The 20,842-nt window shown below is 33.2% G+C and overlaps 1 protein-coding gene across 13 annotated transcripts in view; it reads right to left on the reverse strand.

Annotated features, from left to right (window-relative positions):
* LOC145689315 (nucleolysin TIAR-like) overlaps nucleotides 1-20,842 on the reverse strand; it is a 1,166,854-nt gene that overhangs the window by 723,759 nt on the left and 422,253 nt on the right. For 8 of the 13 annotated variants that reach the window (XM_081763493.1, XM_081763483.1, XM_081763468.1 and 5 more), the window contains exon 1: nucleotides 15,077-15,175. The exons of 3 other annotated variants lie outside the window; for them this stretch is intronic. In XM_081763493.1, coding sequence (XP_081619619.1) covers nucleotides 15,077-15,160 — 84 coding nt within the window. In that variant the 5' untranslated portion in view covers nucleotides 15,161-15,175. Of the gene's footprint in view, nucleotides 1-15,026; nucleotides 15,051-15,076; nucleotides 15,176-20,842 lie in introns of those variants that run through there. 2 more of the 13 variants (XM_081763504.1, XM_081763486.1) reach the window with 2 other exon arrangements.

Raw genomic sequence — 20,842 nt, forward strand, 5'->3', positions numbered from 1 at the left:
GGGGGTACTACTATGCTAGGGGGTATGTCCCTCCTTTTTCCCCTGTACCAGATAACCCTTTCTTAAACAAACACTCTACATGATGACAGCTGCAGCAAACTAAAGTTCGCGCTAAATTTCACTCGCTACGATCGGGGAACGCATTTGTCACAGCACTGCACAACGTCCGAACAATAATCGGAATATGACGATTGCTTGTCTATTTCATACACAGGACAGGTTCGAAAAAGCATCAATAAAAGAAGTAATGAAGTAATAACAATTTTGAATAAACATAACGTGATTGATATTGCTAATATTATATATGCATGTATATAAGTATATACATATTAGAAACTACAGTCTTATCTTCAAAATGACAGACACACAAATAATAAATAAATAAATAAAAGTTTGAATATTACTCATGCTCTTATATTAATTTTCAAATATCAATAAGAACATTTTGAAAAGTCACCATTAGAATCGCATTACAAGATATTAACGTAAAAACTAATGAAATCAAGAACATAGAACACATCTTCCTCTAACTGGTACATTAGCAGTTTATTTATTTATTACTACACAACGGTTATGGCGTCCAATCACAGTGTTGAGTGTAATGAAGATTATTATATAGTCGTCCAATACAAAGAAAATTCTAGATACACTTTTACATGCATCAGTTAGTTCATTTACTGGTCTCGAGTAATCACTTTGCACATCGTTTTTCTAAACACATTTTCACTCATTCCAAACGTATCAATATATAGAACTACTAATTCTATATTATTGCAGAAAGCACTCATTCCTCATATAGGTTCACCATGTCAGTGGGTGTACAGTAAAATTACTGCTACTGCTAATTCTAGATTTGGATAATGGAATATCCACTACTACATTTGAATTTAACTCAACAGAATCTATATTATTGTTCAAGATTTTATGGAGAAACACTAAGTCCTGGAGGTATCTTCTTTGTTTCAATGTTAGGATATTAAAGTTGTTTATTACTTCAGTACATTATATATGTAGGATATAGACCTGTTTTCCTGTACGTTAATAATTTCAAAAACTTGCATTTAACACACTTTCCAGCATTTTAAAAACATTTTTCAGTATTCGTGTTCCAAATAATATAAGCATATTCTAATTGAAATCTCACATAGGAATAAAACAACTTCAGAGGTGTCGACTGATTATGAAACTCTTACTAAAACGACGAACCCAAGATTTTCCACTGTTGGAGAAGTTTTCGATATGATGAGCTAATGATGGATTTGAGTCAAATAAAACTCCTAAATCTTTAATCGTTTCAGATCTATGAAGGCTTATTCCATCAACAATATAGTCATAACTGATATAGTTTTCTTTTCGAGTAAACGAAAGGGTTTACATTTGAGTAAATATAACATAAATTGATCAAGATGTCACAAGATGTCTTTACACGTTCTAAATCCATTTATAGTTTTATGTAGTAATCAGTTGACTTGATTTTAGCATATAATTTCAAATCATCTGCAAGTAATAATAAACATACAAAAAATTTAATATATTCAGTTATATCAGTAATCGTTACCAGGAATAGCAAAGGCGCAAGGTTTGAGCCTTGTGGAACGCCTAATATTGTATTAAACTTTTCGAGATAGCCTTTGAAAACTACAGATGGTTTACGATTAAGTAAGTAGGAAGTCAAAAATGTTAGTATTTTTGAGAAAAATTCAAAAATTCTAGTTTTTTTAAAAGTAAAATATCGTGATCAAAAAGGCTTTCTGGACATCTGAATATATTATAATATGCTTCTTTGCAATGAAACTCGTAATAATTAACAAATTTGCAGAAGTATACATCTTTTTCAAGAAACCATGTTAGTATTTAGAGAGGTAAGGTTGTAAGTGCTATAGTACTCGGTTATATGTAACATGTTCATAATTTTTAGCAAATGACGATAAGATAGCTTCTGATCTAAACTTTTCTACACTTTTCGTGTTCCGAGATTTTAGAACAGGATAAATTAAACTTTCCTTCCATTTTTCTGGAAATACACTAGTTTTTACGCACAGGGGATGTTTAAGAATATCATCAGCACACTCTTTTATTACATATGGTGGGATTCAGTAAGGAGGGCAGCATATCACTGATTTCATCATTTTGATAGCTTCTTCGACTTCTATAGCTGATGGGTTCTTATAAGTGTATAGATATTAGAAACTACAGTCTTATCTTCAAAATGATACACAAATAAATAAATTAAATAAATAAATAAATAAAAGTTTGAATATTACGCAGGTCTTATATTAATTTTCAAATATAAGGTTGGTTTCAACTTTTTAATAGCATAGTTTTTTTTTTAATTATTAGAACACGTGTATTTCCGTCAGTTATGTTTACGGTGTTCCACTCTGTTGGAATAGTTAAAAAAAAATGTGCAAATGCTAGTGATATTTCGCTATTCTGCTTCAACTCTTGGTCTTGGTACTGTACGCTCTCTTGTTTGTCAGGTGTTTCGTGTTTCAGTTTTCTAATTATTTGGTAGGAAATCCAAAAATTATTACGATTGTATTTTTTTACGCGGGATACATTTATTAAATAAGTTATGAATAGCTTCATAAAATTTCAGACCATCCTCCCTCCTAATCACAATCCTGAAGTCTATCAACTAAAATTTTTCTCTATTTCACTTATAAATTGCCTTAAATTTATATTGGTATTAATAAAAGAAAATGCGTAATTTTCCTTTTTATATAAATGAACGCTATCAAGAACATTTTATAATAATTCGTTTACTTAGGCTATTACAATTTGTACAATATTTGGCTTATTAAAGTATATATCTAGCATTTGTATAATCTATATCTGCCTTGCTAGTGTCACAATGAATAGCTGAGTATATTCCTGTATGTTTCATCTTATTAGCTCAATGATACCAATCGACTGGAATACCTAATCTTTGATATTTTTTAACACTTTTCATTTTTTTTTTTTTTTTTAGGAATTTAAAAATTCAATAAATTATGGTTAAAATGTTAGGGATAATTATAGTGACCAAGTGTTTCCCGAGCTTTTATTATTTGTTGATGCTATTTTCGTAAATAAAATTTAAAACTTCTCAAGTTAGAAAAATCAATTAACAAGAGTATAACACAATGTATTAAGTATATTTTCAGAATGAGGCAAAATGTTCATATAATCTAATAAAAATGAACTAAACTCCAGCCTGGAGCTCCGAAGAGCCGATCAGCAACGATTTCTACTTAGGCAGTTAGGGGTACATGATTGGTGCATTGGTATATAGCTAGTTGCTGGTTTTCTCAATAGGAGTCCAGTAACTGCTTTCATTCCAGTAACTTCTCACTAGCACTTATACGACACCGAGTGAACTATTTGAATTTCAACAGCTAAAGATTTACGTACGGGACAAACTAGCGTACCTTGACACAAGTGATTACACGGTAATCAGTTGACCATACACCGGGTGGGATATTAGTTACCAGGAAAACATTTATTATATTTAACTGTGCAGGGTTCTGTTATTGTTGCTTCCTGTCCTGTAATAACTAGCAAAGTGCCTGTTCTTCGCATGGAAAGCATAATCATGCAGAATCTTCAAGGCAAAGAAATGTGAAGAAGGAAAGAAAGAAAGAAAAAAAAAAAAAAAACGAGCAATGACTTCGGGACGGCACTATCCATTCTCGGGAAATGCAACCTGTAAAACAACCCGGTAGTGTGGGTTGCCTACTCGACGCAATATTGTTCACAGTAAATGTGCGTACTATGAAGTTCGATGATTCCAATTCCACCCTCAAGTCAAAAATCAAAAAAAACATGATGTCACATTCAAATTGATCTGGTGAAGATTTATCTATGCACACAATTTGATGGCTCTTGGTGACTTCTTTCTACATGAAAATCTGATGACAAACTATTTTATGTAGCTGAATCGCCCAGTCATCGAATGGGGACAATATGGTTTAAAGAATATACAAGGGAAAATTTTATTATTTTAAAAATTGTCCCAATTTCACCCTTTAGAAGCTGAATCTTCTAAAACGTTGAAACATTTTCACTTACTTATACTGGGGAGTTTCTATGTCGAGTTAAATCCCTAACTTTAAGGGATCGCAAGGCATTATTTATATATCCCTTGCATACGAATTACAGAAAGTGACACTATTAATACCCAGCTCGACACAAGTGGTAACCATATTCAAAAATTCATTTCGGTACGGTTCAGTGTTTCTTCACTTTGGACATATGAGTAATTTAAAAAATGGAAACTAAATTATTGTAAAAGTTGCTCCTTCCCCTACTTTAAGAAGCTAAATTTTTGAAAACAATGAAATGCAAGCCTAGTTATTTAATGAGGAAGTTTATGCTGTTTCATGTCTCTATCCTCACAGAATAGGAAGAGACTTTTCGCAAATATTTTGAATCCTCCTTCCTTTCTTCCACTGCGCATTTTAATCAAAATGATATGAAAAAACCCCACCTCGATGGCAGTGCTATGTTCAAAAGTTCGTTTCAAACGGTTTAGAAGTGAAAAGGTCGCACAAAATGTCGTTATAATTTTTTGTATATTGAGATAAGTCAACTGTTCCCTGTCATAAATGCAGCCCTATCTGCATATGAACATTGGTAGTGAGAAGTAATGACTCGTGCAAATACAAAAAATACGTTGGTTCATACTCAATCTGAGTGAACACTGTGTATCATATCTCAGAATTCCATATTTCTACAAATATGTGTGATTTAACAAATTTGGTATTTGGTAATGTGTGATTACATAGGACCAGGTTCGGTTTTTGGTGGGAGTTCAAGTGGTTCGCATTCCACTTTAGGCTGTAGGTTCAGGTTTCATACAGCCTCGCTGCTGAAAAGGACGTTAAATTCTAATCAAGTAACAGAATAATGAAATTGTTAGAATAACTTAGGGCAAGAGAAAAATATTAGTCGATAGTAAGGAAAGCATAATGTGACGTTTGTAATCCACATGTAATCATATCCACATTAAGATTACAGAAACCTTTTCTATATCAACGAACAGAACATTTAGACTTTTTTAAAAAAAAAAAAAAAAAAAAACTAATGTTTATGAGGACAATTATTTGTTCAGCATTATTTTTATCATAACTTATTTTTGACTTTAACGTACAACGTTTATGCATTTTACGCTAAAGGAGATAGATGTTTAATAGAAGTGAGTGTAAAATAAATGGTAGGAAGAGAATGTGAAGGAAATCGAAGAGCTCTGAAGAAGCCCATGGACACAATGTTGTTCTTGTATATCACAATCTACATGACTTGGAACCGAACTAGATACTCTCGCAGCAGAAGTTAGCGCTCTGTCACTGAACCAGTCAAAAGGCGAGGGAAAGTTAGAACATTTTTCTGACTGCTCAGTCCAACCAGTCAAGCAATGAAAGGGATAACCATATAAAGAGGATAATAGCGCATGTTGAAAAGTGAGCAGGAAAGAGTAATCTAGTAAGGGATGGTGGAACACGGATACAAGTTTGTATGTTTCTCAAGCACTTAATTGTATTGTTATTCTTCCTCACGAAATTGCTAACCTCATGCGTTCAGTGATAAAAAAGCACTTTATGACATCATCACTCTGCCTGGAAATTAATCAAACGTATTTTACTAAAAATAAGTAACAACATGTAACGTTAATTTTTCCGTTACATTCCCTGGTTCCAAATATATTGAATATTTATAAAGTACACGAGATTACAATGAATAACACCACACAGTTATGAACTTTCGGATATATATATATATTTTTCGACATATACCGTATTTGTCACATTAAAATAATATACATCCAATTCTAATAATATGGTTTTTCGTTCTATCTTTTTCTAGTTACCTTAACAAGATAAACAAGTTGTCATAGCAACGAAAACAAGAAATATATCGATATAATACAAAATATTTTAAATTATTTCATTATATATTTTCTTCTTCTTTGCTTGTGCTCTTTTAAATAACACTTTTGTCCGTAAATAGAAACAATACTTAAAAGTACATACAAAATATACATTATCGTTGTAAGCATTTTCTCACAATATATTTTAGAAATCCTTCAAACTGTAAGAAGTTCAGTGGATTGTTAGGCAATGACGGCACAAGATATTTTGTATCCACTCATAATTTACATGCGAGTTAGTTGGTGGTTGGAGTTCAGCGTCACTTCTTAGCATCGACCCTATATGAAATGTAGACCTACAGCTAAAAACGTGGAATCAGAACCACATGAGCTCTTATCAGGAATCGAATCCGGATCTACTGTGCCTAACGCGCATACGCAAAACATATAGCCACAACAGACCTTCACAGCAAGGATTAAACACGTTCTGACATCATCCTTGACATACACGTATTTTCGAACATTATTTCTACTTGGTACCGCCACTCATAACGTATTCCTTATTTTAGTCAGTCTCTTTATGAAATCTAAAATTGCAATGCGATAACGTCCCAAGCGGAGAATAATACAATGAATAACTTCCTTCTAACAAAATATACATATTCTAAACCAACGCATGCTGCGATGGTAATTTTAAACATCGGTTATCCTTACATACTTTCTCCCTATCCCCCACTGCTGATGTTCCCACTGTAAAAATGGCCTCATACCTGCATTTCCGCATGTACAATATTAGATAAATTTCGCAGAAATAAGAATACAAAGTAGAAACTGAATCCAGTTGGCTAAGGATAGAAGTCAATGGAGAAATTTTGTGAACGCGGCAAAATTTCTCCATTTCTCCAAAATTTCTCTATTTCTCCATTGCGTGTTATAATCTCCTCCAGGTTCCATACAATATAGATGTTAGTATGTAAACGTAATAAACAATACTTGACAATTTTTTGTATTTAATCTTTTTCTTTGAATGTTTTGGCGTAAACTAACATATTAGTTATCCCTGTAGTTAACGTAAAAAATAAAGGCAAAAACTCTTGAGAAGACACAAAACATGCGTAGCAAATGAGATTATAAAACGCTTAAAATATAAATTATCTATAAAAATTATAAATTACTAATAGTGAATGAAAAAGAAACAAAAAATCCTTTACTACCAAGCATATTATTAGGTAATGTGTCCCAGCTTTTATCATCCGTGAAGACAGCGAGTCTTCTGTAAAACAAATACAATTTGAAGTCTGATTTATGACTAGCAATTTCAAAAGCTGCATTGACGTGTATTGCACTGTGGACATTGCGCCGTTACTCCATCATGAAAGATGCTTAATTAATTGTTCTCATTAGATGAAAATAATTTTTCACTCTTTTCTCTAATTAACCAAGACACTTCTTTTTTAATTACCAACTGAGTTTCTTAATGAAACGTGAGATTAAAACTAAAAGCACACGGTCTGAATGAGATTAAGCATCGTCAAGTCTTGAAGAAGTTTAACAAAGTAGGAGAGACCGTGTGTTGCAGACTTGACATCCAAGGATCCTTTCCATCCTACTCCTTCGTCAGAAGAAAGAAAAAAAAAGAACATTAGTTCCTTCACATCAGCCATTTTACACCCCGATGTTGTTAATGGATTTTGCTGACACTGACGGAACATGTCCATTTTGGTCCATACCTTACTCGATGATCATGGCAACGTAACACAACACATAAACACTTCATTCGCTTTGCTCATCTCTCATTGTCTACTCCTCTATTAACCCTGCAGACAGATAGACCAAGATATGAAACAGACAAAGCTCTCAGGAAAAAGGTGGCCTGCAGCATATCACATCACTCGTAAAAGAACAGAATATAAGAAGTACAGAAGAACTTGACATGCTCAACGTCAAATATGACGAATCGTTGTAAAACATACATGATGTAACAAAGTACACCCTTTTCACACACAAAGTACATTTAATGAGGAAAAAAAAAATAACTTTACATGTAACCAATGAAAAAAAATCAACGGTTCTCCTGAAATCGTTTTGTCCGAATCGCAGAATACAGACACTTCGCTTAAGCCTAATGCTTGTAACGGTCAGTTGTGTGTATGTACTATAAATAATCGACTCACATCTGTACGTACTTCATGGTTAGGATGACTCGCTGGAACAAATTTCCTCCGCAATAATGATTCTCTCAGATGTAAGTACATGGCAAATCAAGCTTGAGAGAAAAAGAAATACGAGGTATTACGTCACGGTTTCATTTATTTATTTTTACATTTCTGTAATTGTACTAAACAAAATATCGATCTTGATGAATCAGAATATTTTTTTTTTTCAAAAACTCTGAAAAATATTATTAATGACACTGATGAAATTTTATACACAAATATACTATACAGACAGAACGGAAACTAACAAAAAAAGTATCCTTTTCATTTTTTCTCCAGGGGATTCAATTTCGCATTAAAGCATATTATGCTACATTGCCGAAACTCAACATACTTATTACCGCACTGGTTGCCACACTAAAAACACTTTTTTGGGGGAGGGGAGGGAGCACAGTGTTTTACTACGAAAAGGTTCGAAAACAAACTAATATTTTACTACACTGAATATTATATATATATATATATATATATATATATATATATATATATATTGTACTGAACATCCATGAATTAAGAACTGTTGTGTTTTTGTAATGTGCCCTCATCATATTAAAAAAAAAAAAATGATACAGCATGGTACCGTGAACAGCCTGCGCAAAAAGATTTGTGAGAGTTAAAGTCAATGTATATGGCAGGTGGCACCTAATACCGATATGTTAATTAAAGTTTGTTGTTGTTGCCAGATTTGATCTTTCCCTCACCCCTTTTTTAAGTTAGTTCCAAAGCCAGAAGAGGAATACACAGTGAATTTAAATGCATTAGTAGGGCCATATGAAGTCGAAATCCTTGTATCAGAAATCATCACTTAAACAGTTCCATAAATACCTATTGGAACATAAAAGCTCTAACATCCACTATTATGATTCTTCAGTGACCTTGTGTACAAATGAAAACAAACTTCCACATATATATATATGCCAATACATCTAAATGTACACACATACACATACACACACATGCATACAAAACATAGAGGAAAGTCAATTTGCACATCAATTCCATCCAAATGAACATAATGAAAAAGCCATATATATATATATATATATATATATATATATATATATATATATATATAAAATGGAAGCATATATGATATGAGGTGTAGAACAATCAGCTGGAAGAGACTGACTTCACAACACAACAAAACTCGCAAAGCATTCACTGCAAAACTCATGAATCCTTCATTGCTGTGCATTCCCATGTCCAGCCGCATTGCTGAACCTTGAATCGTAAATACAGCTACTGGACATTACAAACATCCATAGAGAATGGCAATGGGAGAGAACTTCAAACGACTGGATCGCAGCTAATCTTTGATTTGCGCAACAAACAAAAGAGGCAAGAGGGAGAACAAACGAGTGTGTCACACCATATCTATTCGTTCGTTAACTGCAACAATTCAAAACTTATTATCAACATGTCAGGTCACTATACTGAATGGAATGCTTGCTCATAATTTGCAATACACAAATCCAACCTGTACCTTCAACTCTGTTCAAACATTTAGAAAATTCTTTTCTTTCTTTAATAATCACGTTGTATTATTAATAATAGTTAAAATTCTAAGGTTGAGAATAGCATAGAAATCACATTAAATAAACGTATAATACAAAATTACTTGCACTGACATTTAGAAATGAACCACTAAACAGTATATCAAATTACAACCCAAACCAAATTTGCTTTCACAACTTAGATATTAATGCTTCAGACGAGCAAGCATAAGCTAATACTGGATTCTTGAATTTGTTAAATATGTCAAATAATTAAGTAAAATTATTAATGAGTAGAATGTTACTCTCAGGAAATAGGGTAAAAGTTAAACCTTGTACTGGGTATATAAATCAGCGCTTTATCCAGTCTTCTCGAGTTCGAGAGGATGGGGGGATTAAAAAGCTCTGGAAAGGAGACCATATTCATCACCAATATGCTACATCTATATCTTCAAAACTTTTGAAGGGGAATATTTCTCCCATAACATGTCTGGATAAAATACTAGTATATGGGTTGAATGAGTGTCAGTAATTCATTATAAATTTTAGAAGTCATGTAGGCAATTAATATTGACAATTTAATAAGATTTTATAAGTTATGTAGGCATTTAATATTTCCAATTTAATAAGTGCAAATTCATTTTGTTCAGATTTATGTACGGGAAATTGTGCGTACTTTAATATGTATCACTCACTACGCTTGTGCGAGAACTAATTTGGTAATAGGAGTTCCTTTGTGCTCGAATGGTGAATCCTACCAGCTTCTATTTACGGTGGGAGTACTTGTATAACTAGTAAGATATAAGGCCAAGAAATGGTTCGGATTCCAATCTAAGCAATAGATTTTGTTTCGGTACTGAAAAGGAACATTTCACAACACTTTGATTTGATTATAAAGTTGCTTAATATGGATACTACTGCTATGCACACATACTATCAAATGTTATGGTGTCGTAAAATAATACGGGCCTAATAACTAATCCCTCTATGTAGAAACAAGTTCTAGCAAATTTATTTTAAATGTTAATTTTGAAAATATGGGAAACGTGCTTAGTTGTTGTTAAACATCTGAACTCGTTTTACAATTTCCACGGCAAGTCTACAGCATTCAAAAGTACGATTTACCGTTGAGCAGATCTATTTAATTTGCAAAACATCAAGGAAATATCGTAATGCATGTCCAAGTAGAGATGTAAATCGACGTTAACATCACAACTGCAAAGAATCTCTTGGTATATTGATTGAACGGGATTTACATGACACATTACCCTCTTGAATTTTACTTGCGCAAATACCTTAGCACTGCTAATAAAACAGAAACAGGCCTAAAACTCTGTATTTCTCGAATCACTAGGTTTAGGAATAGGACAAACTAGCTTCTCTCCACCTGCGGAAACAGGCTTTGTTTAAATGACATTTATAATACCTAGGTAGTATGTAATGGATGTTCCAGAATGTTTATCACCTTTTTAAAGAACATATTGTGGTATGTCATCCGCTCCGCAAGATTATTTTTTTTTTGGGGGGGGGGGATTTCAACCTCTTATGGCTTCCTTAACTTTTTCTAGTGCTATTTCATTTAAAAGAAATGTATCTAATGTTGCATAACTAGTCCCATCAGGCATGAAGTTATCTGTGTCATAATGCGCTCTGCCATTACTCTAAGCTGAATTAAAATAGCGAGCGAATTCATCTGCAACATCATTGTTGTTTCTTAGTTCTTGACAATTATACGTAAGGAAACCTGTAGAACAGTACCTAGTTTTACATTTTTACAAATTCCAGAATTGACTAGCGTCCCTCCCTACCTCGTATTCCGATTCAAAAACGGAAGATTTATATATTAAGGCTGCTTATGTTTTCAATTCTTTCCGTAGTTTACAAAACTCCAATTTATGAAACGAAACATTGCCCACACCATATCTACTTTTTATGGGGACAGAACATTTTTATCTGATTTTTTTTTAAATAATATTGGATGTAAACAGGTTGAATTCTCTATAGATTATCATGTGGATAGCATTTAATTAAAACTGAAGATTCATATTTCTTGCCGTATAGTGAAGAAAGTAGACTTGATGAACTCCAAACATACACATATAGTATGAGTTTCATAACAGAAATGTCACGATACTTTTACTCACATTGTCATATCACATTGTAAAAATCTGATGTGAAAATTACTGGAAAATTAACACGTTAAAAATTCCAATGGTGTTAGAGAACTTTCTATTTTACCGTAGCTAATTAACAACTCAAATTTTTTGCACTCTATAACAGAAATGAACTTCTTTGTTCTCGTCACAGTACGGAAGACTATAGTACACACAAATATAAATCTAGAATTTAACGAAATGACTTTCCGTCTGAAAGTCTTCTGAATTGTGTTTATTACTAATGTATCATCGTGCCAAAAGCATGCTAGCATATAAATACATAGTAGCTCACTAAATTCACATTGAGCGAACAGGGTATTCATTCTTCTAGCATGTTATATATAGAATTAACTGCCTTAACTAATTCGGAATATTAAAAACACAATAATTATAATTTCAATATCAGGAAGCGGGGGAATCTGTAATTTGTGGTTTATGAAAACTACCCAAAACGATATTTTTATTTATCAAGATATACTGGAATGAACCGTTTTCGGTGTCTCACACAGAGAAACAACACACAGTGTATATCAGAAAAGCTGTATAAGCAGCAAACTCACGTAGTGAGCGCTCACTTAGTTGCTAAGCTTTTCTGTGCTTCTTAAGCTCTCTCCTCTTCCACCTCGAGAGCTTTTCAATAATACAACAAACAGAATACGAAAACACTGCCTCGCCTCGAGGAGAGACATGCACTCTCTACCTCTCATTAAGTCTTCCAGAAAATATTCAAATCGGTGGATGGAGGCTGTTGCACCAACAGGAGCAGGGGTAAAGAAAAATTCTGACCGAAGAGAAACAAGAATGAAAAAGAATTCAGCTCCCGAATAAAATACACCATCCGAAAAAGGATACAACTAAACATATCACATGAGTTCCACTTTAATGGAAAGAGAAATAGATTTTGAAAGAGCATACTGTATTTATGAAAATCCTATGTATATCTTCAATCAATGGAAATTAAGCTAGATGTAATATATTCCATCTCTAACAATACATATTAATAATACCAAGAATAAACAGGGTTAGCATAAATGATTTATTCGTTTTGAAAAGGCTATATTTGAAAAAGTATTATATATATAAACACAAACCTACGACGTTTGTATTATGTAGAGTTTGGCACCCTCTCATTCGCACACCTTAGTTCCTGATTACCTAAAGGATGAACTTCCGCATCATTGGATTGGCGCATTGCTAACAATGATCTAGCTTTGTTCCCCTGGCCTCCCAGGTCTACTAATTTAACGCCCTGCGACTTATTCCTATGGGGATATGTTAATGACCTTGTTTACGTGTCCCCACTACCGCAATCCTTAAGTCGAGCTTAAAGAACGCATTAGTGCTGCAGTGCAGACAACTGACAGGACTCTGTTACAACATACATGGAATGAGCTAAAGTATCGTCTCGATGTGTGGCATGTCACCGAATGGGCACATATTGAATATTTGTAAAGGGTGCATAAACTTGGTGAGTTTGTGGTACTTTTCATGTTTTTCAGACGTGTAATACTTTTGAAAATATAACCTTTTCGAAACGAATGAATCATTTATGCTAACCCTGTATATCAATCGTTAATAATGTTTCTGAAACTAATATACTGTAGAGTTCCAGACACATGATTGCCTTATTTTTCTTTTTTCTTTCTTTTTTTTTAAATCTGAGAAAATATACGTTTACATTATTATTTTTTTAAAAAAAAGGTTGGGTCAAAGAATTATCAAAATTAGTAACATATCGAACAGTTTTTACATTTTCAGCGCTAAAACGACCTCGAACTCATCCCTGACATCACTATCAACAGAGAAAATTGAGCATGTGAAACGAACTAAATGTAAACGAATCTCAGGTTTAACGCCACAGTAAAAGCCTGTCGCCACTGAAACCTATTCAAAACCAATCAAATCCAGTTATAATTAATTACTGTAATCCACCTAATTCAGATTTTCCCTTATATTATCTCCCATCTCTTTCCTTGCCTACTCAAAGACCTTTCGTTGCCAGGTGTCCGATCAATACTCGACATATTATTCTGTAAATATTTTCCTTTCGAAACACGTATCTCTTCTATCTTATAAATCTTGATCTTACGAAGTTTCAATTTCCTTCTATTTAACAGTTGACTTATTTACTTTAGACCATATAAATAAATATATATGTATATATAAATATTTTAAGGCTGTATCTTCTAATCATTCATGTGTTACAACAGGTAAAAATATTGTTTATATACACGGGAAAAGAAAATTATACATTTCATTTAACCTGCGGATACACAAAAGGAAATAGTAATTATTTTCTTTAAAATGTTGACTCTAATAGATTTATTATTTCAGCTTCCAAAACAAGATACCGAAAGCGCACTTTCAAATCTCGCCATTTATCGAGGATTCCACTTGTCAACTTAAATTGCAGTTCCAGCGATGTAATTTTTCATTTCAAGCTAACGCTTAGGATACCTTCTTCTTCCACCATTAAATTGCCACAAATACACTTTAGAAAAACTATAAAAAAAAGTGAAAAAAAGGAGGAGGGAATGCTGAATAATAAAAGAAGGGGGTATAAGGTTATATGTGTTTCCTTAAGAAGTATGCGAGGATTCCAGTGCACAAGAACTGATGAAAATACGAGCAAATTGGCACTGTGTTTACGTCAATGCTAAGCTGCACCCGATGGAAAAGGATAAATCGAAGGACATTGTTAGATGTTCCCAATATTCTCCAAACTTCCTAGCTCAACTCTCAATGAGCAAGCAATATTTCAAATCGCATCATGAATTACTTTCGTCAGGAATTCACTTTAGGCCGCCTATTCATTTTAGAAACAGGAAAAGAAAACAAAGACGAAAGGATTACATTGTGTTTTGCCACACAATACTTTGTTATTTCCGAGTTTTATTGTTATTCCGCTTTGCTGTCAATATTTGTCCACTACAAATCCACTTGGCGCGAGCTGGGATTGAACAAGGAACAAACAAGTATAATTAAAATACAGCTGTATGAACATAATCCTGAAAAAATATGTAACGCATATTTCTAAAAATTACTATTCGTTCAATGTTTCAGTCGTCTTTTCTTTTCTTTTTAAAAAAAAGGAAAAAGAAGCACCTACATTAAAGTTGCTCACCACAACACTATGTTTCAAACTCGATGTATTTCTGGTTTCAATATATATCAATCAATAAAAATCAATAAAAAATCAATCAATAAAAAAAATCAACAGAGAACACTTTCAACACATTTCAATAACATTAACAAGTTTTAATACTATAATTACTTTCCACGAAATTATGAACATAAAAACAAATCTTCCTACCATATTGGGTAATTTTTAAGTTATATTTCACGATGTTGTATGGTCCAAACCTGAGAGAGATGATAATGGTGAGATGAATGATAATGGTGGAAGGAAGGAAGCAGGAGGAAAGAGAGAACTTCAAGGAAACGCATGTACTCGATATCTGTCCACCACAAATCCACTTGGCGCGAGCTGGAATCGAGCAAGGAATCAAAAAGTACAATTAAAATACAGATGTATGAATATAATCCTGAAAGTATGTAATATACATTTGTAAATATTACTATTAACAATTCAATGTTTCAGTTCTGTCAATTTACACTGACGACTGAGTTTTTACCGTAATTTCGAAATTTCTTATTAAGTTTACAGTAACTTTGCCCATGTGAAACAGTTAAGTTGCATTTTAAAATATTAGAATTTAAGGCAGAGAGTCCTAATAATCGAAAAATATTCAATGTAAAAGTTGGATTACACGCACATCACAATCGGTACCATATGACATGTAGCTAAAATACAATAAATGAATAAATAAAAATTAATTATCATATAATAGCACATTAAACCATTTTATATTTTGCGATGTGTTTGTACTAATTCACATTATTAGAACTGAAACTAAATGCGTAAGATTACCCAAGCGACCAATCCAAATCTACAATTTAAACTAAACACTGAAAAAATGCTATAGGTCTACTATAATATAGTAGATGATCAGAAATGCAACTTAAAAGAGTACACGCTGCTATATTGACATTATGAGAGTCAAAAATACACGGTTAAGTCAATATATATATATGAAAAAATAGCATGTAAATCACGTATACTCCGGAAATTAACTATATAAAGAAAAGAAACAACGAAACAGAGGGAGTCTACTAGACTTTCGAAACGTGGGAACAAGTTATAATAAACAGTGCCCTACTCTCCTATTATGGAACGTTTTACAAGATCATATATACGTGTATGCTATGAAATTTTAAAACCACAATGGTTCTTTAATATTCGAAGAAGAACCGTAAAAAACTGACTATACACAAATAAAAATATTACTTAATATTAACTGAGCACAATTAAAACCGAATATGAAGATAAAAAGTAGAATAATAAATGACTAATTAATAAGTTTCTCGAAATATTTGCGTGACGGTTGTTCAATATTGATATTATTAAGACAAACTATTAACATTAACAATGTAAATAAGGTTCAACAGCATAACTATAAAAGAAATTTTAAAATTGTAAAGAATACAAACATAAAATGAAAATTTTCAACACATTTTCTTGTGTGTGTTTTTCTGTTTATTTATATATTGTTTGGAAGACTAAATGTAATACCATATGGAAATGGTACCCTAGTAAAAGAAATTCTGAAAGTGGGAATTCCCCATAATTCAGCGCAGACAAATAAATTAATTGCGGTGACACAAATTCAAAGAGACAGGCAGGTCAGATGAAGATGCATCCACCGTTGGTTCTCTTACTACTCCCGCGTGGAGTAAATACGACAAGTAAGAAGTGTGCCTGGCAGTACTCGACGACATCTGCCGGGTTATTTACAAATGACTCTAGACTGTTTAGTTGATTAAATCGGGTTTATGGCCCCGCGTGCTAGATGGGCTGCGTCATTGTACCCTATGTAGGCTTCTACTCGCTCCTCCTTCCAGCGAAGAGTCTTCCAAGGAATGAAAATAAGGTTTGCAACTTGGCTTTTCTTGCATACAATGTTTTGAATATTTTCTAGTCGCTGCCGGGAGAGAACGTCGCGGATGAGAAAGGATGGGAAGCAAAGCAGAGAGGCCTTCCACATATAAAGAGCATTGGTAGGGGAATAAGGAAGACTATAAAACACAAAACAGCGTCTAGCTCCGAAAAGAGGAGGAGTTGCTGTGCCTACAGTCACAGGAAGAAGAATTCATTTACAGACTCCCAAAAACAAGGCACTATGACAAACCTAAGATTCAGATCTTTAATTTAGATAAGCTGCTGGATAACAAGAGATGTCGTTTCTTCCCATTCCTTCTTTTGAAGATCCGGATTCAACGCAGCCCATTACGCCCACTCTCCCTTTTACTCAATGGTTTTCGCTCATTGAAAATGCAGACATTGTTCTGCCATGAAACTCACAATCGCCTCTAAGGAAGAAAAACGTTTAAAAAAAATATCGGTCAAACTACTGAACAAACACCCAAGAGACAAAAAAATCCATTTAAGAAATCAAAGCACACAAAAGACAACATAAGCTCTCCAACAAATAACAGCACATTTATACATAACGATCAATGAAAATCTGTTACTCTTTTGCTACCTCAATCAAGATAAATAACTGAAACTCTAGTTTGCATGGTATCGCTGCTACAGATCCACTGGAAATGAACTGTCATGAACCTCAAAACAGCACGTATTGGCACTGGATCCCTCGCTTACATAGTGTGGAAGAAGGTAAGATAACAATGAAGATTAATTCTGTATTTATTAGTTCCCGATAGATTATTACATGTCAAGTCAATAAGCACAGTCTGAAAATATTATCGACCGAGTTTCATCAGGATTAGAAACAATACTGGACGGAGTGTTAATTATTACCAATAGTGTCTAAGAGACAGAGATAAAATCAATCAACTATTTACACGCCCGACTTCTAGTTAGTTCTAATTTGAAGAGTTCCCAAAATAACATTAAATTAAGGCATTTGCACGTCCTAGGCAGCAAGTTTGTCTATAAGTGCGTAACTACTGACTTCAAGAGGACGAGAATCTAGCTTTAGGAAGTCTGCAATTCATAAATGTTCATTGTTATTAAGATACAAACTACTATCCAAACTACAGTCACTGGATAGTTATCAGGAAATAACAAATTATATGAAAAAAATAACTTTTTGAAATGCTAACTGTACGTATTTGTTTATAAAAATATATACTTTTCTTGAAATGTTTATTTAAACGCAAAATTTATATTTAAAATCTTTTATTATTATTATTATTATTGTTATTGTTTGTAGTAAAAGTGATCTTAGTTCGAACATACATTAGGCCCACCTACTTTTAAACAGAAACAGTTTTAGAGTTTTCTTTTTCTGACAACAATGTTTTTTGATGTCTTCCCCAATTATCTGGAATTCTGCATACCAGAGTACGTCCAGAACTACCGGATTACTTCTCCTACTAAGAACACAATTAAAATAAATAAACTAATCTACTTCATAAATCGACATCATATGCCGGCAGCAGAAAGCCTTTCCTGTTACTCTACCGTAATACTAAAACTGAACAGCAGCTGGAAGCAATTCATGCAGCTCACACGCTACTGCAGCTTCTCAGGCTCAATTTTTAGTGAAGATATGCGCAGATCTCGAGCAGCAAAATGTTAAGATAAGCTGCTTCCAAATTACGGCCGTCAGTTACGAAGCCTCGAAATTTTAGGTGAGGTAAAGGACGGAGTGACGGAAAAGGGGAGAGGGTGGATCAAAAGGACGTAAAGGAAGAGGGGAAGGAAGAATGTAAGAGAGTTTGGATTTTTTTTTTCTTTCGTCCTTTTCTTTGGGTCCAACTTTCAACAGCACAAGGAGATGAAGACGAGGAGGATTCCGATTTTAACGTTATCTTCTTTATTCCTTTAGATCGGATAGGCAAGTTGGTTGAAGAAAAATTCAGAGAGGAGAAGCCAGAATGATGGTTTAAAGCAATTCTGATATTAACGTAGAATAAGAGAAAGAAAGAGAGAAAGAGGAGACGGGGAAAAAAATTATGAGATTACTAACGTGCTTCCATTTCTGGCACACTTCTTAACATTTCCATTCTGGAAGCTGGCAGAGAAAAGTAAGGAAGGAAAAAGATATCTGCTTAATGTTATCTGCGTTAACGAATCTTCGAAACCAAACCATTCACAGAGAAATCACACCAATACAACTATATCCCATTTCCAACTAGAAGAGAATAATAGTACGAAAAGAACAAAATTTGGTTTTTCTTTAATCTTCTTTCCCAAGTAATTACACCGAAAGAATTATCCTTGGAGAAAATTTCTAATTTGAAGACGATATTTGTCGCAAGGATTAGAGATTGATTCATGAGAATCAACGACACAAATACTGGAATAGCTTTAATTTAATGCTAAGTTTTCTTTTTACTTTCTTATTCAATACAGAATAAAAGTCTCGCACCAAATAAATTTAACTTTAATGTTCACTTCTTAAGTTACGACATTACATTTCGTTGCTGTGCCTCGGAAAATCGATATGGGACATTTTCGTCGGAAATTAGTCACATGTTACAATATGAACAGACAGTTTTCTTGCACCCCCCCCTTATATTCCTGTATGTCCGTCTTTCCCAATTGGTGTGGTAAGCGGAACCCGTTATAAAAGAAGTTAACAATGTCCCCTGCATGTATGTACTTTATAATATATGCTTATATCATAAATAAAAGTTTGTAATTTAATTGTTAATATTGCCAACAACCTCTAAACTACTACTACTACTACTACTAAAAGACTAAATTTAAAAGTGTGCGGTCCATTCTATGCCTCAAAAATAAAACGGGGATACGCAACTTTCAAATAATTATGCATTCTTAATAGTTTTATCTTAATGAGAAAATCAAATTGACACTTGTAATAATGTAAATAATGAGAAAACATGTCTTTCCCTTCTCCTATGGAAAGGCCATTTCTGAATATAATGGTTCCTCGAGGCACAACGACGATTTTGGAATCCTTATTTGTCGAGCTCCCTCGTAACTAAACGGTCCGCGTACGCGCCTTTGGTGTGGGAGACCCGGATTCGATTCCCGGCGGGAGATCATGTGGTTCGGATTCCACGTTAAGCTGCAGGTCCATGTCTCATATAGCCTCGCTGCTGATAGAGACGCTAAACTGGAAATCAAATGAAATCAAATCAAATCAGAATATTTAATGTCCCATGTATTTTAATTAAACAACAGAATTTGTAAATTGTATTTTTTATAAATAAAAGAGAACTTAAAATATCTATAATTATGATCACTTACTGAATATAGCAAAGTATTTAAAATTTTCTTCTTCGTAATTATTATTAAATTTTGGAAGATGAAAGAAAAAAAAACTATGTTCTTAGTAAACTTGGTTCCGTTTGTGCAGCATGATCTTCGCTTTGTAATAACCTGATTCACCGTAAAATAAAGTTCATGCTTTTGATAGCAGAAAGGATTAATAACCGATTAAGGAATCAACCTTTTTCTTTCTTAACTCGAATTGAAGTTTTCATACCTTCAGGTCCACACGTCGGTCCCAATCAACAAAATCACTGAGGTTTGTTATAAATAATCGTTTTGTAATAGATGTATAATAATATTAATGTAAAACCTTACAAAAATAATGGATAATGATTTAAAATGGAGGAAGAATCTCGATTCACCAAAAGAATCAAATGCAGATAGTGTCCTGATTTTCTTTTTACAACTAACTTATCGAATATAAAGAGCAAGAATATGCTTTATTCATTTATTATTTATTTTACTGCGGACAATACACAACCGTGCTAACACTATTGAGGGAAAGTGATCTCCGTCATATTACACGAGCACATGGATTACAATGCGAGAACTAAACAAGGTTTAAATAGTTTTTATGCCTTCTTTTTTCTTTTCTTTCCCGAAACTAAGTTAGTGCTTATTTAAGTTGGAATATACAATTTAAATATTAATATTCGGTGTTCCAACTTATTTCTCGATTTATATAACATTTATTAAATGAACAAAATTTATTATGATCTATTTTCCTTAAGTTTTAAAGATTAAAACCGGGGGAAAATCCAATCATGAAAAACTCAGATAATCTATGTACATAATTCGCCAAG

The sequence above is a fragment of the Thermobia domestica genome, chromosome 1 (assembly GCF_964235325.1).
Source record: "Thermobia domestica chromosome 1, izTheDome1.hap1.1, whole genome shotgun sequence".
NCBI classification, from domain to species: Eukaryota; Metazoa; Arthropoda; class Insecta; order Zygentoma; family Lepismatidae; genus Thermobia; species Thermobia domestica.